The sequence below is a fragment of the Xiphias gladius genome, chromosome 1, assembly GCF_016859285.1.
Source record: "Xiphias gladius isolate SHS-SW01 ecotype Sanya breed wild chromosome 1, ASM1685928v1, whole genome shotgun sequence".
Lineage (NCBI taxonomy): Eukaryota > Metazoa > Chordata > Actinopteri > Istiophoriformes > Xiphiidae > Xiphias > Xiphias gladius.
Window position 1 is genome coordinate 18,450,278 of NC_053400.1, and position 26,536 is coordinate 18,476,813.

A 26,536-nucleotide genomic window follows, 5' to 3' on the forward strand; every position below is an offset into this window, starting at 1 on the left:
GCACTTTTTACTTCAGAGTGTGTGTCCATAGTCTGCGCTGATGTTCCCTGTTGTGTTAACAGAGTGCTGCAATAAGGAGATCACTTTTTCATCTTCTCTTTGGAAAGGCTGTAGATACCAACTGGGGAGGGAATTGTGGGAAAATTTACCCTGATAATTTAAAAGCGGATTGCCAAAGAAAGGCTCCAGTGCACTGTCTTTGCATGTGTTCATCTCCAACAAGAACAACAACACCCTCCAGACTCATATTTCTGTTGATTTAGCCCATCTCAATGGGCACATGTCCTCACCTCGCTCCTGTTGTAATATATCGAAGATGGCGCAGCAATAATGTAATGTGTGTGCTTATTGTTCAAAAACAAATTAAATGTAGGTGAAGATTCATACAAGGGAGCTCCAAATCAGAGCTGATGTCCTGAATTTTTTTTTTTTTAAATACAATCCTTAAGAAAACTTATATTTTGTACACTTGAAACCAATTTTTTGAGACTTGAAAAAGCAAGTCCTTCTAATAATGTTACTTATTTATGAGCTGCTATTTAACTGCTTTAATCTCAGGGTTCTGGTGTAGATAATATTTGTACTGAATCCTTAAATTCATACATTCACTTCCCTCAGTGGCTCTGAAAAAGTCTAACCATTACAGTTAAGTAACTAGGCTTCAGGTTACGCATGCAAGTTTTATCAGTTGTTATTAAGCAACTTCTGACCTCGGCTTGTCACCTCGTGATCGGCCTCCTCCCAAGGGAGTGGAGCACGACCACTGTAGGGGAAGCCCTGTATTATTGTACTCAAGAAAGACTGTATTTTAAAAAAAACAAAAAAAAAAACAATAAAAAAAACCCCAGCTCCCATTTCCCCAGTGTTGCGCGCCCTGACTCACTGGTGGATGGCGCCGACGCCCCAAACTCCCCAAACCCACTCCATCTGCTTTTTGCTTAGGACCTTTTAAAAACCATCTCTCTTGTTTTGTTCTTTTGTTCTTCCTTTTTTACACAGTTGTGTACCATATCAATTCATCCTTTACACCTATGGTCCAGTCTCTGTTCAATATAACGCTTGTCCCAGTGTAGTATTGTATGCACATTATGTATGTATGTATGTGATTTCATGTAATGTCTGTCTATGTTAAATCCCTCCTGCCTTCGGAAGTTGCTTGTCCTGCCCTCCTCCCCCTCTGTTGGTCATGAACCTTACTCATCTTGCTGATCTGTCTACTTTGTGAGCTAAATGGCAACCTACAGACACTGAAGAACCAACCAATCTACACTGAGAAAATGTCTATGTTCCTGAAATTGTCTGATCTGCTATCTTTGAATTTGTTTGTTCTTGACTTCCCCAATATTTTGATTTTTTTATTGCTGTTTTCAGCTCTCTGTGGTTGCAATTTTATGCATTTGTTTTTCATAGTACAAAAAGCAGAGGTGTTACTAAAAACATTAACAATATCAGAACCTTGAAACCAAAGTAGCTAAATGGAATTAAGTCATTATCAATTCCATTATCTACATGTCTGCTTTTCGTACTTTGAGATGTCAGAATGTCTTCTGCGAAAAATGGCCCTAATATTGCACTAGTCGTGAGTCTACCTGCCCAGTAGGTGGAGCTGATAGAATTAAAAAACACTTATACAAAAGGTCCTGCAATTTTAACCACTGGATAAGCACCCAAGGGGCACACTGTTAACCACTTTTCTATTAAAATATATGTTTCAGTACCACTTAAGTAATTTAATTACAATATGTTCAACATATCAACATCTCTTTGGGTCAGTTTATTTCCACATGAGATGCATGAATGCAACAATTTTCAAATAGGATTAATGAAATTATTGATGTGTTTGAGCCTGAATGCAACTGTAGATTGTGCGACCTCTTGAGCAGCTAGGGAAGGTGTGTCACTGAGTCCTGATAATGTAGTGAACACTCAGAAAAAAAAGTTTTCCAGGAAAAAGGTTTTTACTGAAAAAAACTATGGTCATTTTATAATGTTATAGCATATGATTGTATAAACATAAACATAGATGGACATCAATGAAAATCAGTTACATAGTGTTTAAAATACATCTACTCCTCTTTTAGCCGGTGAGAGTAAAATGCTCTTAAGAGGTTAACATCTTTCACGTTTACATCAGTCAAAGGTTGACATACAGTGTTAAGTCATAAAAGCTAAAATATAAACAAAGACAATTAGAAATCAATTTTAATTCTGAATTAACATTTTATCCATTCATATCTGAGGCCAACAACATCAGTGGTCTTGAATGAGCTGACATGCTTGCATTAATTCTACCAAGACAATGACACATGAGGTTTTTGATGATCATACCGCACAGTACAAAAAGAAAAACTTTCTCCCAACACATCAACACATGAAAAGTTGCTAGTAAAGGGTTGATTGCAAGTGCGGCGACTGAGTCTCTGAACATCCAGCATCTGGGGAGTGAGGTTTAGGGTGTAGCGGCTGGGAGGGGGGTTGTTATTGGGGTTTGCAGTCAGAACAGCCTCCCCCACCGTCTCTGTGAGTGCTTTAGTGTAGTTAGTGAAGGAGGTATACAGTATGGGGGTAGTTCAGTGGTTGCCAGGTAGACTACAGACAGTCCACAAATTCAAGGCGGGTGGAGATAGCTGGACAGGGATTGACTGACTGTCCGTGGCAAGCAAAGGCAGAGCTGATGCAGGGACTGAGAGGGCAGCAAGCGGTCACAGCCTGTAGTTACCATGGAGATAACTGTTTTGACGGTTAATGTGGTTTGCCGCTGTGGATGGACCGACAAGAGGCGGGTCAGTGATGAGGAAGATGCTACCTCCTCCCGAAAAAGTGTGGCAGCCTTAAGAGTTCTTGGCGACCAACTTCATTGTGATGGTCTTCACTTCTGAGTACTCCTTCAAGCCGTTTTCTCCTCTGAAAACACACAACAGGAAATTATAACAATGCTGCTCATTTTGTTTAAACTATCATGCTGACAGCAACATTGAAATATAGCGTGGATACTGCTTGACAACCTTGGAGCAGAAATATCGCAATATCCTTTTAGATAAAGATTTATGTGATGTTAAGCAGTTTTGGAAAGTAGGTTTTCAAAACATAAAGTCAGTATTAGTAATATTGTGGTTAATTTGTTTATATTCAGCTGGTAGACAACCAAGCCATACTCACAATTCACGTCCATTGCCAGACATTTTATATCCTCCAAATGGACACTGTGTGCTCAGAGCATTGAAGCAGTTTATCCTGGGAAATACACAAAACATTGATCACTCTTGTGCGTTTGACTAATGTGGCTTGCTGTTGAAAAATGGTGCATAACTTTGTCTAAAGCGGTAGTTTTAAAGCTGCATTTAGTAAGACTGATGTAAAAATATATGGTCATCATTACTGCTATTTTTGAAAATGCCACTTTTATTTAGCAAACACAGCTTAAAGTTGGTGGGTCATATATTCGTGAATTTTATAGCTACAGCACCCTGGGAAAGAACTAGTGAGAGGATGCTATGATGAAGAACTACAAAAGTTTGAGTAGATTATGGCAAAAAACATGACAAAGTGAAGAAAGTGGTTGAACTTTGGGATTGAGTAAGTTTGGAGGGAGGAGTTTGACTGAGTATCCAAGAATTCCCTTTCAGTCCACCCTTAAGAGTCCTTCCCTGACTGTAACCCTTAAAATAGAGGGAATTGACTGAGTAGCGCTATTTGAAGCAAATTTACGGGGGATAACATATATCAAAAGATAAAAGAGATTTGTTGGGAAAATTAGTTTGAAAAATGAGGTTCCATGAGTACAGAGTTCATCCTTTAATGGGTTTACACAAGATTTTCTACAGAAAATTTTGAAAGTCGGTTGTAACATTGCATGTGTAGTATTCATGATTATTTCTCTTTTAAATTTCTATGTCCACTAGGAACAAATATTTTATTTTGTGAATACAATTTTAAAAAATGATGGTAATGTTGTTTTGTATACTTAGCATCTATGGTGATCTATAAGTCACACGACGGATCATTGGACTGTAAGTAAGAAACAACCTCAGACATCAACAGGATAGTGTACTGCAGAGGAGTTGTGCGATGTGTTTTAATTTTAATGGAAAGCCGATGAGTGTCATGGGAGAAGTAGGATGGTGACTGGGGTGGCATCGAGGATGAAGGACAAGATAGAGAAATGTTCTCTCAGCTAGCAGAGGATTTCAGTCAAGTATGACAAGTTATGAAAACTTCTTGGCAGATGCTGTATTTTAGCTACACTTCTACCCCCACTCATAACCATCTGCAGATAATTACAAAAGAAACAAAACAATTTTAGGTGAAATCAAGAAGTAACATTTTATGACCAATTCATTTATACAAATTATAAAATTGGGATGTCAGTTTACATTTACAGTTTATGTTTTATGTTGTTGTCTTGCACTGGCACATTACTTCTGATATTTTTACATCTTGAATTTCTGAGCTGAGGCGGAAAGTGAAGAAAAGCAAGGAAAACATTTCTTTGCGACTTATGTAATGATAGTAAAGTGGCATGTTGCCAGTTTATGGTTTCTGTATCCCTGAAATGGTTGATTCTTCCCACATGAAAAAAAATTCTGATTGCAGCTAAAGAGAGACAGAAGATGTTTTAGAAGTTTACCAGACAGTGCCCGCTTGCATGGCTGTGGATATGGTCATAGCTTTGTTGATGTCATTGGTAAATACAGCCGCAACCAAACCATAATCTGTGTTGTTGGCTCTTTCTATCACTTCCTCGATAGTTTTGAATTTCATGATCTGCTGGACAGGCCCAAAAATCTGTAAAGAGATAACAATATACAGGTTTGTTACTAACTTCAAATCTCCTCATTTACTTATCTCATTTATATTTATAACAGTTATGTATTATTGGTCATAAACAAAGAGCTCTGAAAGGTTAAGGAGTAACATAAGTAATTTACTCAAGTACTGTAATTAAGTACAGATTTGCAGTACTTGTACTTTACTTGAGTATTTCCTTTTCAAGCTACTCTATACTTCAAGTCCACTACATATCAGAAGGAATTATTGGTTTTTTTTTTTCCTTTAGTTTACAGCTTTAGTTAATAATTACTCTGCAGGTCAGACAAAACCATAAGAAAAATAAGTTATCATGCATTTTTATAAATTAAACAACCCAACAGAATGTAAAGTGGTTAAAAATTAGCTCCTCTTCAACCAGCAACAACAATAAATGCCACTTACATGTTAATGTATCAATAATAACATTCTATATAGTGGATAATATGTATTTGATAATATAACACTTCGAAATGAGTAATGAGTAAGTTTTGAATGCAAGACATTGACCTGAATGGAGTATTTTTACATTGTGGTATTACTACTTTTATTCAAGTAAAAAAATCAGAGAACTTCTTTCACCACTGCTTTTCACAAAGGTATACATGCATCAGTTGTTCTGGTGCTATCAAAATCCCTGTTCTTAATCATTGTACCTCCTCTCTGGCGATGCGCATGTCATCCCTCACATTAGAGAAAACAGTGGGCTCAATGAAGAACCCTTTCAAGCCCAGAGCTTTGCCGCCACACTCCAGCTTGGCTCCTTCACTGATGCCGCTCTGGATAAACTCCAACACACAATTCTGCTGCTCCCGACTGATCTGTGGAGGTGGAGGACAGAAAGGACGTGAGAACCCAGGGCAGAGGAGAAAGGTTAAAACACGTCTGTAGTTTCATGAAGTGATAGATCCGTTGTCCTCGCTCACCTGTGGACCCTGCTCAGTAGTGGGATCAAAGGGGCTACCAACTATCCTCCTCTTGGCTCTCTCCACACTCCTCCGAACAAACTCATCATATATGGGCTCCTCCACATAGATGCGAGAGCCTGCCGTGCAGCACTGGCCCGCGTTGAAAAACACACCCTGGTGGGCCTGTTCTACAGCCAAATCCACTGGGAAAAAAGAGGTTTTAGATCATCAATACCTAGATAAAACCACTTGTTCATTAAAAAAACCGCCTGGTGGGAATAATTTTATAATCACAAGGCTAATTATTAAGAAGAAATATCTTAATCTCTGTTTAGAGAGGAATAATTTGGAATTCAATGTTAACAGAAGCTACATACATTTAAAAACTTAATCTGGTTTAAAAAAATGGTTGTGTGCACAGCAGATTGTTACAAAATTTACCCCAATGATTATAGGAGCTATCCTGTGCAAATCTGATACCTGACACCTGAGAGACAGGACCCTGCTGTTACCCACGAAGGGTTAACAGACCCCTGTGATTTATGGGCCTTGGCTGAAGCACCCGACTGAGTCAGGGTCCATTCTCTTGATTTACAGGCCTTAGGGAGCCACTCTCACGGCTGCTGAAAGCATTTGAAAGCCTCAGCACCCCCAGTTTGGTGAGCCATATAGACTTTATACAAAACCCATCCATCCATATGTTTTCATAGCACTACAAACCTTTTGAGCATTTTAGGATTCTCAGTCGATGTGTGTTTATCCACAGTATGAAGGGCCCGATAATGGGACAAATACAGTAATCAAACAAAACAGTGACAGTGGTAAACCACCTGGTGAGGGTTTCAGGTAGTTAGAGCAATGAATAAAGCATTACTTAAAAACTCACAATCAGCATCTGCAAATATGATGTTGGGATTCTTTCCTCCCAGCTCCAGTGTCACTCTCTTCAGGTTACTCTTACCAGCTGCTTCTTGGATCAGCTTGCCGACCTAGCAGAGGGAACAGATCTGAGGTTTACTCACAGAGATGCAGGCCTGCAGCCAGATCAGTAAATCAGCTGGAGCCACTAAATAGCCTAAAGAGGTTGGTTAACTCCAAACAGGGAATGCACCAGTAGGCCAGGTGAAACAAGAGTTCTACAAACACACAAAATGAATATCTATTACGGGTTTATGGAAACAGCAATAGGAAAATAAAATTATGTTTTAGCCGGGAACAGCATCTGATGTCTGAATGAAGGGCAGCAAAAAGCAACCACAAGGTGTGTGGGTGCTGTCCTGTGATCTAACTGACTGAGAGGGAGAGAAGCTGTTTGGTATGAAACGGGTCTTGTGTGTCAATATTGAAGACGGCAAGGACCATACTAGTGTTTCTGCAAGTTTTAGCTTCCTAAAGGCAAAAAATGTTATTTTGTGGTTGACCATTTTCAAACGCATATTATATAGTTTTAGATTTTTTGACATTTTTTTTCTCTTGAAACTTGTGTAGACAATCACAGTGAACATCATCTTTATTCATTTTTGTTACATTACAGGCTATTGTTTTGTCTAGTGTTACAGTTTAGGAGCAGACTGATTAGAGATGTCTTCATTTTCTTTACCTCACAAATGATACCATAACCATAACCATAAGTAAATAAAATTTAGTGCAGACTTGATGCTTACTGTGATCGATTATACAGCTCAGCAAGGTTTAAGAGGCTGTGAAAACATTTTCATACCGTACAGTATTTAATGGAAACCAATAGATGCCTGGAACAGTTTACAAAATACACGCACAGACTCGTTATGATGTAAAGTATAAATCCTTTTTTATAGATGGGCTAAACATGTGTAACCACTGGTATTTTTTGTTTAATCCGCACAAAAACTGAAGTATAGAAATGACAAGTTGTGGTTTTATGGGAAGCAATGTTATGTGTGGCACGGCGAGGCAAATTTAAATGTACTGCACCTTTCAACATAAAACAAATACGATTTTAAAAGATTAAAAAGAAGTAAAATAGAAGAATAATATAAGCCAAAACAAAATAGGATTGATTAAACAATGGAATAAAAAGGTATTAGTAGTCATGGTCATTATGCGGTCCTTAAACAAAAGTACACTAATACATTATATATTGAGTTTTTTTCTTTTAGAGAAATTTACAGGAATATTTTCCGAGTTCTTGATGCAAATCCTCCATTTTTTTTTTCTGGTGTGAAAAAGTGCTATTTAAAACTGCACCAGAAACAAAGGAAATTATTTACCCTACTGGCAATTTGGGGGAACACAATTCTGGGACAGTAGAATGAATCAGCTTCTTTTGCTGATTTTCAGTGTCTTGAAATCTTGACTCAAAAGATAACAAGCCTGAAAAACCCCACACACCTCCCTCACAACCCAACACCCTAAACAAGTATTCATCTTCCTGTTACTCATACAGCCTGTTTTATTTTCCAAGAAAACTTACAGGATAAAGTGAAAAATACCCTCTTAGTGTCCAACCAAAAAAAAAAAAAAAAAACCCATGGAAGCACATGGAAAAGACTCATCTTCAAGTTACCAAGATATAAAAGAAAACAACAGAACAGAGCAGAGAATCAACTGACTGCTCTGCTGTGGCTGGTACGGAAGCTGTATAAAAACAACACAGTACTTGGCTTGGCTTCGTCGTTTCTGATGTGTTTTGTCTGTCTTTGATCAGAAACACAAAGCCGCTGACTATGGGGGGGTTAGCGTGTGTTTATTCAGGGGTAACGGAAACACGCTGAGCTGCTAGACTCCTCCATGTGGAGTCACGGTCACATGTGAGTCTTTGCGTAGATGAGCTGTGGTCCTAAAATCCACCTGTAGCTACACCACCACCTTCCACCCTGTGAGGAGATGCTGTGGCGGCTACTATTCCCAACCACTGCTACTACAGTGCGATGACTCACTGTCTGGGCATCAGCAGTTTCTTAGAGCACTGGCTCGTTCTCTCAGTAATTGACTCCAGATCACATGAAACAACAGGAAAACTAGTAAAAAAAAAAAAAAAAAACACTGGGCCACTCACAAAGGAAGTGTTCAATCAAGACGAGATGATAAAACGAAGAAGATGTTTGTGTTAGAAGGTGCATTTATGCAGGCTTGCGTGCAAACACTGATTGGGTGTGTCTGTGTGTGTGTGTGAGAGAGAGAGAATGAGAATTGGAAAATGTATCTTTTATGTTATACTGTACTGGAAAATCATAAATACAGAATGTTATAGGCATTCATGCATGGGATAAATGCCTGAAAATACTTCAGAATTAATTGTTTAATTTTCTAATGATATCTAGTCAATATTTCAATTATAGAATACTTTAGGTGGACCAATAGCCAGGAGCGACTCAAGGATTTTTGAAAGGAGGTGGCATAGGAGGGACCAAGAACCAGCCAGAGGGGGGCATGGGAAATCAGAAAATAATAAATAAATAAATAGCGTTGAAAATTGGCTCAGTAAACACTGAGCCAATCTTATTTATATTATTCATATTTACTATGTTTGTCATTTTTTGTTACCATGTTTCAGCTTGTGTTGTGTTTCTCAAATGGCAAGTTTTCAATAACTGGTTGAAATGATTGTTGCTGAAGTAGGAATTTTCAAGAAACAGACATAGCCACACTAACACCAGAAAAAACGATTAAATGGAAAAGAATTAGGAAAATCAAAACAATTCAATGGGATATTCAAGGGGTTGATAGTAAGTGAGGTAAGAACAACACAAAGACTCTACAGTCATGCTAGCAGGTGTACGTAGGAGCAGCTGTGCTTTGAGTTTAATGCTAATGTCAGCGTGCTAACATGCTCACAATGTCAACACTGGCATGCCAATGTTTACCATGTTCACCATCTTAGTTTAGCATGCTAACATTTGCTAATTAGTGCTGCAGCTGTAGCTAAAATGTCCGATAAAACAAAGTTATTACATTTCATCCTGAGGGAGACATTAATGTGTGTAAAAAATGGCGATACATCCCATTGTTGTCGAAACACTTCACTAAAAGAGAAAAATGTGAACCTCATGGGAGCGCTTATAGAAAAGTCAGTGGATAACTGATCAAAGTGGTGGATCAACCGACCGGCCCTACCATTTCTAGAGCAGCATAGATAGCATGACCCAAAATCTTTTTCATTCACATTTTTGGGTTTATGAATTAATTAAAATTTCCACCTTTACTGATACTTGTCATGTTTTCTACCGCACATTATATCTTCAACCGGTGGAGTTATTGAAAAGTAAACCGGAGTATGCAAAAACAAAAAAAACCTTGTTCCCTCAGTCTTACGTTCATTCAGGCTTTAAGTTAAGATAAACATTACTCACCATGATATCTTATTTTGCTTTTGTTACTGTGTCTGTTTGGCTCCTTATCAAGGACAGTAATCTATGATGTCTTTATATCTGTGGGCTTATTGGATGTTGCTTACAACAATGTAGCCTATATACTGCTTCACCAACACACCACCAGAGTCACAATAGACATCTCCATGAATCACAAAGGCTGATCCAACCATTAAACAACCCTGGCTGATTCACCAAAGATACATGTGAAATACAGACTTGTGGCATTAAAACATAAAGTCTACATTGGAATTGCTGTAAATGGTTTTCCCAGAGGGGTTAGTTTGCAGTTAGAAATAACAGATGTTTATAAATGATCTGCAGAAAAGGAATCTGCTGTCACTCTGGCTGTTACCTCCGGCCGGAGGAATGCATTTGGACTGCAACACCTACGAGCACTCAACACCTAACATGGTATGTCCTTGACGATTTAGCTTTCCATTAACTGCTTCCTTGTTCTGTAGAGCTACAAGGGTTTATCCTGTGTGTGTCCTGATAGTAAGTCCGATGAAAGGCACTGTGGTAGGGTACATTAATAAAGCAGACAGTAGAGGGAAAACAAAAGAGAGACAGTGTTTTTGGAGAGATGTGTTTATATACTCTTGACAGCGCAAATATGTGCATGTGTGCAAGATAAAATCAGAGCCCCCTGTCATGAGGAGTAATGACAGGGCACGCAGCTTATGTAAGACCCCATTTGTTTGTCATTTAGACTTCAATACAGGCACACAACGTCTCCTAATTACCCAGCCTGCTCTTATGCTCTGCACATTTTGGTCACTGTGTCACTTGTGTTCGCTGACAAAGCAAGCAGTAGGACGGTGTTGATCTGAGCCACTTTACTAGACACTTTACTAGAAAAGTACCTCAGTTGATCCTGTGAAGGCCACTTTGTCTATGCCCATGTGCGAAGCAATTGCAGCTCCTGCTGTTGGCCCGAATCCTGGCAAAATATTGATGACTCCCGGTGGAAACCCGGCCTGTCAAAACAATATGAGAGGAAATAAGCTTTAGCGGAGATGACAGCAGAGCCAAGCAAAACCACAGGCAGTGTGGGGGAATCCGGACCCAACCCAACCTCCCTACCAGCAGAGAATGGAGAGAACATCAAAAAGAAGAAGGCAACAGACAGATAGTCTCCAAAAAGAGGAGAGGCCAGAGGGGGCAGGGGGAAGACAGGGAGGATGTGGACACTGAGATTTGCACAGCATTATTTGGTTTCACTACATTAATATGCAATGCTGATTGTTCATATCCTGTTTAACTTGTGTTCACCCCTACTGTACACAGCTCCGCTTGCTAACTACACTACAATGCATTGCTATGCGTTTATCTCACTTTGGATTTGTATTTATTACATACCTGTATTAAGTTTTCTTGATCATATTTATGTTGACTGTCTTGATTGCACTATATGTGTGAAACTCTGTTATGATATGCCCTGTGCTTTTTGTATCAGTGCTCTTTCGTAATGTTTCAGCATTGATTACTCTAACCATTTGACCTTCAAGCTAGAGGTAAAAATTATGAATGACTTTGCTGAATCAGCACAGTTCAAAATACAAAGTCACGGACTACGTAGCTCGTTCACTTTTTTCAAAGCTAAGTGATCACATTGTCGTTCAAATGCACTTCAGTACAAAGATCATTAAGTGAACACTGTTTATACTGTCTATGTTTAGTGCTCATTCTGACTGTCTTCAGTTCAGTAGTATGTTCAGTCTGTTGGTGATTTAAACAATTGAAATGTTCAGTTTGGTACTAAACTAGGGCTATACAAGGATTGTTATAAGGTTAATACTGCATTCATGCAAGAATGGGAACAACGGGAACAACCCCCCTTATTCCAACCTGGGACTGCCATTCCAAGGTGTGAGCCCTAGTAGTAACCTTTAGCTCCTTTTGTTGTCTTACATATTTGAATTTTTTTTTTTCATGTAACTGCCAGTGGTGGGGCATTTGCTGCCATTCTGCCAACAGTTTGTTTACATGTCCGCAGTTCTTTTCGCCACATGGAAGATATCGTAGGAGTCAGAAATTCCTGATAGCTCCGTCTCGGACTTATAAGTGTGAGGCTTACGTGAATGTTTTTTTCCCTCTCGGCTGTTCGTCATTACAGTTTAAAAGATATAGGTGTTTCTGTGGTTTTTGTGGTCTTTTAAAAAGCTTTTAACAAGGTAGTATAGTACTGTGAATGACAGCTGATCTGACAACGATGCTTAGGTGAACTGACCCTTTAACTCTAGCTAATGTGTTGGTTTGAGTTAACCTAGGGGTGGAAATTAGGATTACAGACTCTGAAAAGATGCACCAGATAGACAAGTGACACGCTGTTAAACATCTGTTTTTTGTCACTTTGTGGTTACATTAAAATTTGACTATCTAAATAAAGTGTTGGCAAAATTCATAGTGAACACTGTGTTCTTGGCAAACTGAGACCTGTAAGTGATTCTTATTCAGTTATTGGACTATTAACTTTGGTCTGTCCAAATAAAATGCTGACAAAATGCTTTTTAAGCACATTTGTGGTTGGCAGAGTGATTCTGTCATTTACCTCCTTGATGAGAGCTGCTACGTAGAGGCAGGTGAGTGGTGTCTGCTCAGCAGGTTTGAGGACAACAGTGTTTCCACATGCGAGTGCCGGGCCCAGCTTCCATGCTGTCATCATCAGAGGGAAGTTCCACTGTGCGTGACACAGACAAACACACGTACACAAACACACACACACACACACACACACACACACACACACACACACACACACACACACACACACACACACACACACAGACACACACACACACACACAGACAAACACAAGCCGGAAAAAGACATCATGCATCTGACTGACACACTGGGTGGTCACAAGTCAAGCTCAATAACTCATCGCTCTTAAGTCACTTACTCTCATTTTCACTCTGTCTAAACATAGTCAAGTGAGAAAATGTTCTCGGCACTTGTACAGTATTTTCTCTTCCCACAGTATTCTGAGAAAGCCGGGAAATTGCAACACATGTGCAATAGACCCCTATCACTGTACAACACACAGGCCTGTGTTATTTCTGCTTTACACAGGAGCCCATGGGGCTCAACACAGAACCACACGCTTTCTGCACTCTTGCGAAATCAACAGTGTCTCTTTCTCCTTGATCTTTTCCTCCTTTCTCACCATTCTCCTTTCCTCAAACTCGCTATGTTAAATCCCTCAGCTCAGTCCTCTGCTTCTCACTTCTCGTTCCCTATTACTCAAACTCACTGGCACAGTCATTTTGGGGGCTTACCAGCAGGATTTACTCGAATAAACAGTGACTGTGAGGGAATTACTGGAAAATGCAGAATGTAATGACAACAAACAGGCAAGACTAACAACCACCAATATCTCTTTTATACTCAGCCAATTCACTGTTATCTGTCTTTTTTTTTTTAAATCTTCTATGTCCATTTGTATCCATCATGCATGTCACTTGTAGGAAAGGTAATACTCACAGGGATAATTTGTCCACAAACTCCAATGGGCTCATATCTGGTAAATGTCAGATACTCTCCATCTGTGGAGGAACACACATGCAAAACACACACACAATCACACACAGAGAGATTTAGCTTTAGCAGTTTAAAGCTTCCAAAATGCCTCATGAAAAACACATGAAAAATGTCACTACCTGATACCCCCAGTGTTGTTGACTCTACATGTTAATTTGTAAGTCACTCCACACGCAACATTCCTGGTTACTTTACCCTGGTGTGAGATTACATTTTGTTTCGATTCTACAACTGCGTAGGCATGTGTGTAACTGTTTTAAATCATAGCGATGGGTGTTATGCTGGAAAGGTTTGCTCATTCCTCTTGCATTACTTGAATAAAAGGAGGTACTTATTGAGGGTGTGCCATGCTTGTTCATCATCCACAGAAACAATTGATATTAAGAAATATGCGTATAAATTTGCTACAACAGTCGTCAGCTGATGAAAATTTGCTTAATGTTGCATTTGGACCGGAATGATCAACGTAGAAGACGAGCCAGACAGTCACAACTGCATGATGGGAAAAAGTTGAGGTTCATACATGTCGACCTTTTTCCTTAATTCCGAAGTGGATGTTGGATCTTTCAAAATTGTTATTGTTTGAAGAATGAAACTATAAACCTATCAGACGTGAGATTTTCCGGAGGAACTCCCGTATCTGCAAGGTTTGTTTTGACATTCTGATGTCTGGAAATGACTTATATTTCAATTTGGAACAAGCAGTGTAAATTATACCAAAATGCAAGGCCAAGGGTGCTCCACACGATGACACTTCCCATTCCTTACTCACTTTCGATGCAAATTGCAAATTTAACACCATAATCGTAGCACAATGTGAAAGACGAATAGATGCCAAGGGGTTGTTGATGATAGATGTACTGCACCTCATCCTGACAGGTGAACAAATATGATTACTGACTGCTTTACATCATACAGGCGACCTGAATACCCGTGTTTATTTCCTCTGAAAGTCTACAAGAGGAATAAAGCTTAAACCAGAGCCCTGGGGAAATGCTCACTATGGTTGGTTTGGCAGCACTGTACAAGAGAAGCTTTGAGAGGGACAACATAGTGGTATGAGGATGTTTCACATGCCCGCTCTCTTATTTCTTTTTTTTTTTTTTTTTTGTGCTTCTTGTTGAAACAGAGAGCCGACTTTCCCCTCTTCCAACCCAAAAATCAGCCGCCTTAGAGGGGCAAAACTGGCGGCATCTTCCTCAGGTCAATAAATGTTAGCGTTTGGATTGACTGCCAATTTGATACCTTACTCAGCCAAGTATGAGTATGCTTTTTCTACAAAAACGTATTTCTTCATTCAACTAAATAAGCCTTAAATAAGTTCTTAAAGCAGCTATAATCAATATTTTTATAATAATAATAAGCGATCAGATGACAATGCTGACCTAAAAAGAGCCGCTCGTACTGATGCACAGATAATTATCTGACTTTGAGGCTCCAAATGAATGATAAACTTGTTCTGTAAGTGTTGGATGTTTGATGTTAATAGCTAACAGTTTCGTAACATGTTCACCCTATAAACTTAAAAGATGAAAACATGTCAGTGTTGTGTTTACAGCTTATTTAAAAAAAATCAGTTATTAAAGGTTCATAATGCGTCTTTGTCCTAACACAAAGAGTTGTACAAGCACCCGAAATATACAAAATAATGGTGTAAATCAAGCCACATCTGATTACTCAATAAGTAAAGAAGACTAACACTCTAACCAAGCAACCAACTCTTGGTACTTGGCAGTTTTTAATACTTAGAGAAGACACAACTCAATATGAATTTCGGTTTAATACCCAGCCCTAATAACAATCCAAGGATTTTTCCTAAACAACAATTGTGGGTTCATTTCAATGAAACTCTGCTGTAGTGCTCAAAGGGGGATCTTACCCATTGGAATTGAAGTGCCGTGGATCTTGTCTGCATATCCAGCAAAGTATCTCAGTGTCTTTATGGTTCCTTGGAGGTCCACAAACAGGGTGGGCAGGAAAGGCTTCCCACTGTTCAGTGACTCAATAGTCTGAAAAGAGACGGGGGAGACGTTTGAGAAATATGTAATATAACCTTGTGATCCTCACATGATTCCATACTGTTCCAGCCTTTACACTCTCCCATGGGTGAAATGTGACACTAAGATAACACTAAACTACAAATACAGCCCCTAAGTTACAGTTATATGTTCTCTTTAAGGCAAAGCAAGTTTATTTGTATTTTCAAACACAGAGGCAACTCAAAGTGCTTTGTAGAACAAGTAAAAATGCATTATTAACAAGGAAAACTGTTTCAATGCAGTTACACTGCTGTTATAAATACATAAATAGGGTAATAATCACGTGGATAAGAGGACTTTTTGTTATATCCATGTGGGAAATAACTTCTCTAAAGTAAAAAAAAAGCTTATATTAAAGATTACATTAATCAATTCAGAGAAATGCCAATATTCAGTTAACTTACTGCTAGATAGATGCTGTCTCTCTCCACCAGGTCAGCCAGTTTGGACAGGAGACGACCCCTCTCAGATGCGTCCATTCTTCGCCATACGGAGCCCAAAGAAAAAGCAAGGCGAGCTGCCTGCACTGCTTTATCAACATCAGCCTATGAGACGAGAGGGGAACACGCTAACTATCTATCCTGATCCAGTACAAAGGTATATTTCTGCACTTCCTCATGAAATCACAATTCTTCAAGCAATTCCTTTTTTTCTTTCTTCTAAAAGTTACTGAAATAAGGAAGGGCCAGAACAACTGCAAGTTCACCAAATAATAATAGCCTGAGCTCATGTTGCACTTCTGGATTTCTCAATTCTTTGGATACAAATAGTTGTAGTCAGAAGAAGAACTGTAACAGAATTTTCATTGTCAAACTGTCCAGTGGTAAAAAATAAGTGCATTTTCTCATCAGTTTACCACCATTATACTACCATGCAGTACCATTTATGTTGCTTTTTACTCCATTACATTTTATTCAATGACTACAGCTACTCTTTACTTTTCAGATTAAGATTTTGAATACAAAACACATCATGAGTCTATAAAATCACCGGTATTTGAAGTGGTTCAATTTTGAGGATATTACCTGCTGTGATGGATAATTTATATAGTGTGGTAGTGCTAAATTTACTTAAGTTAATGATTTAAATATCTCTTCCACCACTGAAACCATCTGGAGTAAGACAACCCTGTTGTCACTGTAAAGGGCAGACAAAAGATGTTATGCTGGAGAGTATTTACCTTTTCTGCTTCCTGGACCTCACAGATCTGCTCTCCAGTAGCTGGGTTGTAGATGGGGAAGACCTTCCCACTAACAGAGTCCTGCCACTCATTGTTGATGAAAATCTGCAGGGGAAAATGGCAGTCTTTAGTATTTTAGTAATAGAGTATCTGTGTTAAAGAGATTAAAGTCATGAATGTAGCTTCTTTATATGAATTAAATGCACAAATATATTATTAAAACCTTACATATGCAATGATTTGCCAACATACTGAGCTTGAGTACGACAGTAATGTCTACCTTTTTTTTTTTTCTTTTTAAATTATTATGTTATGTTAAGTAATCTTTTCATGTAACCATGTTCAGGCTGTGAAATACTACCAGCTCTCAGGCAGCAGCCCCAGCACTTTCAGGCTCTTGTGTAAGGGATATGGGAGAATCTCTGGAAATCTGGACACAGATTCCTGCCTGTCCTGCATTGCTCTCTGGGGAGTGCTCCACCATCCAGACAAAGGGGGTGGGTGGATGTGGGGGGTGGGTGGGAGCAGATAAATCCCTATCAGACACCAGACCCCCACCATTCCACCCATCCCCACGCACACAGACACACGTTTCACAACATCATTGCTCGTTTACGAGATCATAAAACACGTGCCGTGCTTGGTTTCTGTGATGCGTTAAAGCAAGTCTTCCGTTAAACAACCGCCTGGGATTCCAAACAGGACATCTTCAACGTCTATTGAGACCAAAAGAAAAATAAATGTTTACACAATCACAAGCTGAGAATTATGTCACTGGAATAAAAAAACAAATCGTTCAGCTGATGAAAAGGGGAGCAAAATGAACGGTGCGATTTGAAATTGCAACTATATCTTGCGCAAATCACAAAAAAAAAGCTCCTGTCTTGCTGACATGTTTAGAATTATTAGGCAGACTACTCACACTCTGTTTTTAATGGCTGTCAGTCTGTCTGATAAATAGAGTGCAAGGAGAACATCTGCTGGCACAAATCCCTCTGTGTATACATATGCTCTTACCGTCCTTCTACTTTAGAGGAGTTCAGATGCACTGAGAGCAAACCTGAGAGCAGGGTTCAAGTATCCCACTGGCCCAAGCCTCCCTAAACTCTCCAACATGTTTACCTCCATAAACGCTGGGCTTTAAGTACTATTTAATTGGCTGTAAACTGTTAGCCATGTTTACTTTTGGGCTGGTATAAAATGCCAGGGAGTCTGAAAACTGTTGGAGTCACAGCAAACACACGACTCTGCCTGCCTCCTTCTCTCGTTCCCACGACTCACAAGCTCATAATGTGGACTCCACATATGAATAACTCACACGCAGACGTTTAAGGTGTTCAGTATCTGTGTGTACCACCCCACAGAACCATACGTTAGCAGACTCATTCCTCTACGGGTCCTTTGTACTGGCCATCCCCCAAACCATCCCCCACAAACCTAAACACACACAAACACACACACACACACAGATAGACACAGGCCTTAGTGGCTTCTCAACCTACCAGCCCAGTATTCTCAGGCGCCTTCCATCAGAGGCCACCTTTAATCTGCCGCTCATTAAGAGCACTTCATAAAATTGTCAGTAACGATAAGGAGCAGAGGGCCAGCTACAAAAACAGAAAGTCCTGTAGAGCACTGAATTAGCTTTTAAATTTATAGGGGCCACTGAAGTGGGGCGCCCTAAATCAGAGGAGCCCCCTGACAGCCTCAACAGTCCGAGCAAGAATGCAGACCATGGGTAGCTTTATGCATGGCGTAACCCCTCTCACAAGACGCTGTTAAAGGAGAACGGATGAAGCACGAGAACAGTGGAGCAGGCCGCCACCTAAATCATGGCCAGAAAAGGACAACTGTCAGCCGCCGTTTGGCTCGGCCCTCTCTCTGGGTTCGGACTGGTGTTAGACTTTTGTCTCGTTCCTTTGAGAGACTTGATTAAGATGACAGGCCCACGTTGTAAATCAACTCTCAAGGTTTCTTAAAATTGCTTTTAGGATCATTTGGACGAGGGGCAAAGAACACAAGAAAGAAAAAACAAGTGCAAGGGTGCACATTTTCAAATGACAAATAGTGTTTTCTTTCCCATTCCCTGCGGGGTTGTTACTATCACTTAACATGATGGTTTCATGTTTATAAAAATCTGTGCTGCCAGTGAATACTTAGAATTACCATGGTATCCAGAGGCTGCAAAGATGATGACAACATTTTCAAAATAAACAGGTTTTTGCTCTGGCAAATGATGCCATTTATAGAGCAACTTTCGAAGTTTTAAACTTTTTCTACTGCTGAATTAATTTGAAAAAAGCATTAAAACTGGCAAAAAGTGAATATGAAAACTGATATGTGATGCCTGACATATAACAGTGAGGCCGGATGTGGATGAGAGTTAAGCAGTAAGCTTACAGGTCAAGACTTCTTGCATGGGCCACAGGGCAGCTGCAAACATTTAGCAACTCCCATGCTTTTCTGCAGAAGCTGTCAATCACATCATCCAGAGACATCCTAGCCATTCGGATAATAAAAAGATGAGACGTGATGTAATCAAACGCGTTTTAAGGGAGTTTTTTTGTTGTTGTTTTTTTTTTTTTTTTGCTGATAGCACGATTCCAATCAGCTACAAATTGGTGCCTGGTTGCAAATCCATCACAAAACGTTTTATACATTCTAAATAAAAACGATTAGTTCACCTTACACCTAGTAAAATATGAGGATGTTAAAGTCCATCATTTTTTCATATAAACGGAACTGTGCATGATTTTTTTTTGTGAGAATTCATTTTTTAGGAATGAACTGTAATGGGAAGTAAGAAACGCCAAAATAGTTTCTGCAGCCAACAAAACATCTGTTTGGCTCTTTGCTTCTTCTCACAGCTCAGATGCTAAACGGCTGAAGGAATATGTAATGCTACTCGGTTCTTGTCTGTTGTTTTTTTTTTTTCAAAGCAGGGGGATAAGGGGGAGGGGGAGGACGAGAGGTGGAGTGTGTGTGTGTGTGTGTGGGGGGGGGGGGGGTTAGGGGTGTGTGTGTGTGTGTGTGTGTGTGTGAGGGTTTATATAGCTGTATGTGTGTGTTTATACACAGAGCGCCAAGATTCCACAGCCACACGAATCCTAACCGGGCACCTGCAACACTCGTCTGTGCAGGAAGTTTCATATCCTCCTCTATCACAGGACCTCTATTTCCTTTCTGCTTCTGGATGGGTTTCAAAAGTCTTATAATTACTACTGTTACAAGTGAGCGAAGAGCATGTGAAAGTGGAGACCAGCTGGTGTTTTTTCTCCTACTCCTCTCCACATGTCTGACACCATGGAGCCTTCGTGTTTTTCACTCACACACCCACAGACAATGCCACCCTGCTCTCCTGGATTTGCCGAGGGCGACCTCGCTGTCACTGACTGGCAAACGTCTTTGTATCGTCGGTGTGTGTGGGCAAGTGGTGAAAGTTGTTCATCCTGACTGAGAAGTTATGTGAGAAACACTAATTTGACATAAGGTTGTAATTACAAACATCTTCTTATTCACTTTTTCAGTTAATCCACTCAATTAACTCACTTCTTCCAGTAGTCAGAAACCACAAAGATTGTCCACGTCACTGGAGTACCAAACAAATAAGATTCAAGTCTTTGGGGCTTATGTGATGCTAATTTTTTTAATACATTTTTTTAAAACTCCAAAAGGGACATTAGATTTTGCTTTTTGCAGCTGAAAACAAGTGTTTGAGAAAGTTTCTGGGCAGACTCTTATCCAGCAAATTCATATTTAAAGTCAGATTTCAGGTAAATCAGCCATTGATCTAACTGGCAGCCATGAATCCCAAAACTTAGTCTCCTTTTCGAAATATCTGAGTAGGGCAAAATGCCAGAAAACTTGTTATCACTCAACATAAATGTATAACCTTTTAGACTTAATATAAATACTATTACAACACAAAACATATTAGAACTTAATCTACAATCTTAATGAAAGGCAGAGCAAAAGACAAAGGCTACATGCAGTTTAATTTTCATGAATCAACAATAAAACTGACCTTTCCTCTCACTACTGGTGTTTTTTTCCTTTGAACGTCTAAGGTTTAATGGGTTTCCTGTGTATTTAACCATTCTTTAAACGTTTAAAATTTTAAGGAAACATTTTTTATGTAACTTTGCTCATGGAATCAGTTGACAAAGGGAAAGTAATTTTTAAAGAAATGTGACGCTTTTCCACATTCAAATGAACATCTAGAAAAAAGAACTTTGTCTCTGCTGTGTCTGATGCTCACTGGAGATAGACCCTGCTCCAACGGATGAAGCCAAGTGTTTTTCATAATGACACCATAAGGATTTACACGTTCCTTGTCAGGGGGGCTGCAGACTGAAGGTATGGGAAGTTAACAGGGTAACCTCGCTGTCACCGCTCTTCCTTAAACAGTGATTAAGAGACAGGGGACACAATGCTGACGTTTCCACTAAGATGATAATTTACACTTGCTGCACAAGTAGGCATTTCACACCAATGGACATATTAATGGCAGTGCACACTTACCCTGTCACAATCAAAGAGATGCGTTTTAGAGAGTACGCGGCCATGTGTGTGCGAACAGGGAGATTGTGTAAGCAAAGGCGTGGAAGGAGGTGGAGGGGGTTCTTGCTGTGCTCGTCGTGATAAATCATTTAGTTGCACAGTATCCCCTAACTTTGGCTCTGTTTGATCTTGATCGCAGTAAGATGGAGGTTTTGAAGTGAAAAACTCCAGAACTGCAGGTCAGGCTCTGGTGAGGCAGGGCCACTAACCCACACAGTGAGACAGGGTCATAATTTACACCCCAGTGGACAGCAACTAAGTTCGGGGAGCCCCAAGCCTCCATCTGTACTATCTCAATCAGTGACAGATTGATGGAGCCTCTTATTCATCCAAACTGAGTATCTGTCTCTGCATAGACTGCTTTACAAATACACGGGTCTTCGGCAGACAGGTTCTGCACAGGTTCCTATGGAGAAAGTGCACTAATGTCGTCATGAGCAAAGCAACAAAGAAAATTTATAACTGTTGATTATATTAAGCGATCTGTAACTCAGACAATTAACAAAGCCACTGAATCTGATCCCCACATCTGTTCCTTGTCAGCTCTTTTTATTTGTTGTACTATTTCCTATGTTATTACCCAATTATGGCTACAAAAAAAACCAAATGGTTATTATAAGACACATTTTAAAAATGCAGATTTTTTGCATATACAGTACATTCTTTTAAATCGACTAACTGCAGTCATTTGTTGAAGCTTGATATCGACTTTTGCAGATCATTCTCGTACTTTAAAAATAGTTTGTAAAAGGCTCTATTATACTGTTCTTTCGAAGCAAAAGCAGCAAAGCCATGCTTTGATTTCCATTCTTGTTAATTTTGTCCCGCTGAGTGTCTTGTATAACAATTCATTATTACTGAACAGTGTGAAAAATCACAGAGGCCAGAGGTATCCCCCACTAAAAAGAGCAGTAGTTTCTCCTTAATTATTCATAAAAAAACCGAGTCTCTCTTCTCCACTTCTGCCACAAGTGAAAAACATCAATAAATAGCTATCATGGCTCTCTTATTTATGGCTTCCTCTGTGGTCCTATCAACCTTTAAACTGTTTCTATCTTGTAACCCAGCTGCTGGAGCCTTCTAGCAATAGAAATGTGGGGGTAGGGGATAGGGAGATAGCTTTCCTCCTCATGGTTGTAGCTACAAGAGAGAGTGTGTATGAAAACTACTAACGCTAACTTTTAACAGAACTCCAATTTTTTTTTACAGATGCACACAAGAAGGAAGAGAGCCTAATCATACAATTTGTCTTTGATCGGGAGCAGTTCATGACTCGCTGAAAAGTACAAGGAGCAAACCTCGATTATAATAACATTTTTTATCACATGCTTCCCTGTTGTAGAAGGAAACCTGTTAAGTAATGACACTGTATCAGCCATATCTCTCTTTCCAGGGTTGCTCAGATGTAATCTTTGCATTGCAAACCAAAGAATAGTTGTGGTGACTTAATAACTGAAATTTTTGTAGTTTTTTTTTTTCATTCTCATAGTTATAAAAGTTATATAAAGCTCAACATTTCCTTTATATTGCAGAGAAAAAATATGGATATTATTATGACAACAGTGTCTGAGGAAAATCTGTGTCTGGACGCTTGCAGCTCCATCCACACGCCCTGTAGGCCAGTGAACAGTGTTGACTGTTTCCCTTGCAGTCAGTGGGGTGGAGAACAGGAACAGGGTGTGAGGAGAGCCCACGCCAGGGGTGCCCATAAATCAGGGCCCTTCTGCCCCCTATGTCCACCAAACCAACAGGGACTGGATGATCCAAATTCCTGGGGGTTAATTCACCAAGTCGCTCCCTAAATTTCCTCCTGTACACCATTGTGTCCACCCGTTTAACTAACACTCTGTGCTGTGAGGGAATGGAAAGCTTACAACACGACAGGGCCTATAGAAACATGTACCGTCCTCTTTACAGTGCAGCAGCAGCGTGCCCTTTGCACTTAAAACACCGAGGTATGTGTTAACTCGCAGCAATAATACCATGAATGAACCTACACCACGCTATGATTAATCTGTACTCTATGAGACATGCTCTTTCATCTCACAATCATAAAAACACTTGTTCGGCAGCTAAAAGACCCGTTCGGGACCGATGATGAGAGCACTAACTACAAATGACCATAAACATTACAAAAATCCCAGAGGAACTAATGATGTAAGCTTAGTTCAGACTCTACCAATGTGTGTGTGAAATGAAAAAAACAAAAACAAAAAAAACTATCAAAACAATCCAGACATGTTATCAGACAGAAGCAAAACAATTCTTATGAGTATTAGTATCATTATGTGTGTCACTGGCTCAACATTTGCGGTGGGACTCGCATTCAGGTCGTGATGGCTTAAAATAAAGAAATAAGATTTGAGATTGAGTGATTAATTATTGCTTCAATTATTCCACAGTATATTAACTGCTATTTACTTATCATGGCAACAAACTGCTGAAGCACTTCACTATAGATTTTAGGGTTTACACACAGCATCCTGAGTTAAGACCAGATGTTTTCAGTAGAATCTCTATGAAAGCAGTTTTTTTTTGCTCATATCTAAAACATGATTTGTTTCATGACTCAAATAATGTTCTTAGCTTGACTCATGCTTCATTGTCCAGCTGTTTCTGCATCCCCTTTCTCCCACCCACACACTTCTGGCTGTAGAGCGATCCAAAAACTTCTCCGATAACATATTTTCTTTTCTTTGACAACCTGCATTTTCATTCTAAACAATTTATGTGCTGAAGCAACTTTGTGTTTGTAATACAATAATGAGACAATGCCTGGGTGTGTGTTGTCACACTGTTTCTAAAATTGCTGTGATCACTTATGTCATTAAAAGAAAATACTTTCAGACCAGGCAGAAAGGATGTTGGTTTTATTTACTTCATCTCTTTCCACTGATGCCTGAAATGACTGTGAGCAGTCTTAATTACAGTAAATTAAGGACTCATTGAATAACACAAAAACACTGAGTGAAATATTATAATCATAGTGAAAAAAATTGAAAAAAAGAGAAAGGTTTGGCTCCAACCTTGCAATATTTCAATTTTAATTGATTTCTTAATATCCCTTTAGTAGGGGAATTTAATTGAAAAATAAAATTTCATTAATAGACTCCTCATGCAGGCTTGTGTGTTAAACAAAACTGAACTTCAGGTGCAATGTAGAAAAAATATAAACAATATAATAATATGTATAAATTGTCCACATGACTCAGTGTTATAAAACATTTAAGTAGGTCTAGTTGGTGTTAGAGCCACTTTACCCAGTTTACCCCTAAAAACCGCTCAACTTTGACACGCCCTTTATTAATACGTTTTTGCCTCTACTAAAAACAAAAACATGACTATTTTGTATCTTGTGCAATTATTACTGGAACAAACTACGTGGAAAATCAAAATCGGTTTTTCTATCATAATCTTAGGGTCTATGCAGTGACGGAGTGAATCCCACTTTAAAATGTAAAAAATCCACTAAATTGCTTGAAGCAGTCGATTTGTTTTTTTTGTTTTTTTCGAAAAAACAATTAAAGTGATACCGCGACAGAACACAAACTATATAATAATTTATAAAACATGTTATATATTCGATCTACTTCATGGGTTTAAAATAAGTCTCCCAGGAGTTATGGATAACTGAACGCTGACCTACACCGAGCACGTGGACGCAGAGACAGACTCCCCGGGACTTTAAAGTGTGCAGTGGTCCCCCTTATCAGGTCTTTGCTGGAGGTTCGGAAGTTTTTGCTCGGAGAAGTTGATCAGCTCCAGCCCCGGGCGAGCTGCGCGCTCCGATCCCGAAAACTTCAGCCGCTGACACCGAGGAGGGGTTTTCCTCCGTCAGATTTTGCTAAGCTTCTGGTTAAAGGGACGCGAGACGCGGGTCGTCACGCGCAAAGTTAGCTAGTCGGACGGCAGAGGGGTGTGGGGGGACACAGACCTTGGTGTGCTTGATCTCCGGGTTGGGCACCGGCGAGGGCATCAGCTGGAGGGATGCCATGAGAGCGGCGGGGTCGCTCTTCAGCTCTCCGGGGATCTCGATCTTACTGGAAGTCATCGCGGCCGTCTCTCCGCTCGTCTGCCTGCTGCGCCTCTCCGGGTTTTTTTTCAACAGATTTCTGATTAGGGCTTTGGGCTCCTTCCTGGGTTTATAGCCAGGTGTCAGCCGCGGTTCATTTTCATTGGGCAAGGGAAAGGGCTGTCCTTTTGAAAATTAAATTCACGCATTTACATAAAGGACCTCAGCCATGCGTGTTAAGGAGGAGAAACGCGTCCACCCCACCCACCTCACACTCCCGATGCACTCACTTTCCACTGCTTTCACTCACCAGCAGCTGCCCGTTTTCCACACTAATTCATTGTTTAACTTACTACAATACTGAGACGGTCATGAGGAAAGTTTGGTATTGGCCCTCATGCAAATCAGTGGCATATTGTGTGAACTCGACAACAACTGCCTAATGATAATTAAGCATGTCCGTGCACTTGTATACGCACTTACATGCATACATACTTCCACTTCCCCCCATTTGACGCTACACTCTAGCAGGACCCGCTTTTCGCAGAAGTGTTTATAAGTGGCCACATTGGGGAGGAACAGACCGCGCTTCCAGAGGTGCCAGAGTGGAGCATTGTCGTCTAACGACACCCAGAGCACATATTTACGTGGCAAGGCAATATCACCACAAAGTCCATTTAGTAGCTTCTGGAGCTTATCGCACGATCCTCCTGCGCGGATGGAAAGTTTGCCCAGTCCTCGTTGCATTTGTAAATGCTCAAATTTCCCTTTTTTTTGTTTTTTTTCCCCCCCTGAGCACTTTAAGGGCTTTGGCATGACAGTTTAGATTAAAAGTAATAATTTACCTTGGAGACAGCAGTTAGGCTACCAACCTGTTCACAGAGACATCCAGGCATATCTCTTCTTTATTGAACATATAAACTCACATTCTTGCACCATCATTAACCATTTCCTAAGTGACATAAAGGTGTCAAACTACTTTCCCGGGCTCACTATCACCCTGTGGCCTTTATTCCCCCCGGTCTACGATGTTATGTAAATGCGGATTGCAGGGATTGCTGCTGCTCGCTGGGGTGTTGTTGGCAGAGATTTGTCCTGCAGGTGATAATTCCCCCCAGCGCCTCCTTTAAACCTCCCAA

General features: G+C 39.9%; 1 protein-coding gene across 1 annotated transcript; it reads right to left on the minus strand.

The window, feature by feature from the left end:
- Window positions 1-1,782: 1,782 nt before the first annotated feature.
- Window positions 1,783-25,554, minus strand: aldh1a2 (aldehyde dehydrogenase 1 family, member A2). Its single transcript, XM_040129856.1, has 13 exons — window positions 25,320-25,554; window positions 16,826-16,930; window positions 16,050-16,190; window positions 15,486-15,615; window positions 13,550-13,611; window positions 12,618-12,746; window positions 10,930-11,043; window positions 6,601-6,703; window positions 5,733-5,917; window positions 5,463-5,627; window positions 4,628-4,785; window positions 3,160-3,234; window positions 1,783-2,904 (listed from the first exon to the last, which is right to left on the minus strand). Exons 1-13 carry the CDS (start codon window positions 25,434-25,436, stop codon window positions 2,832-2,834), a joined length of 1,557 nt encoding a protein of 518 aa, XP_039985790.1. The 5' UTR covers window positions 25,437-25,554; the 3' UTR covers window positions 1,783-2,831.
- Window positions 25,555-26,536: the final 982 nt, after the last annotated feature.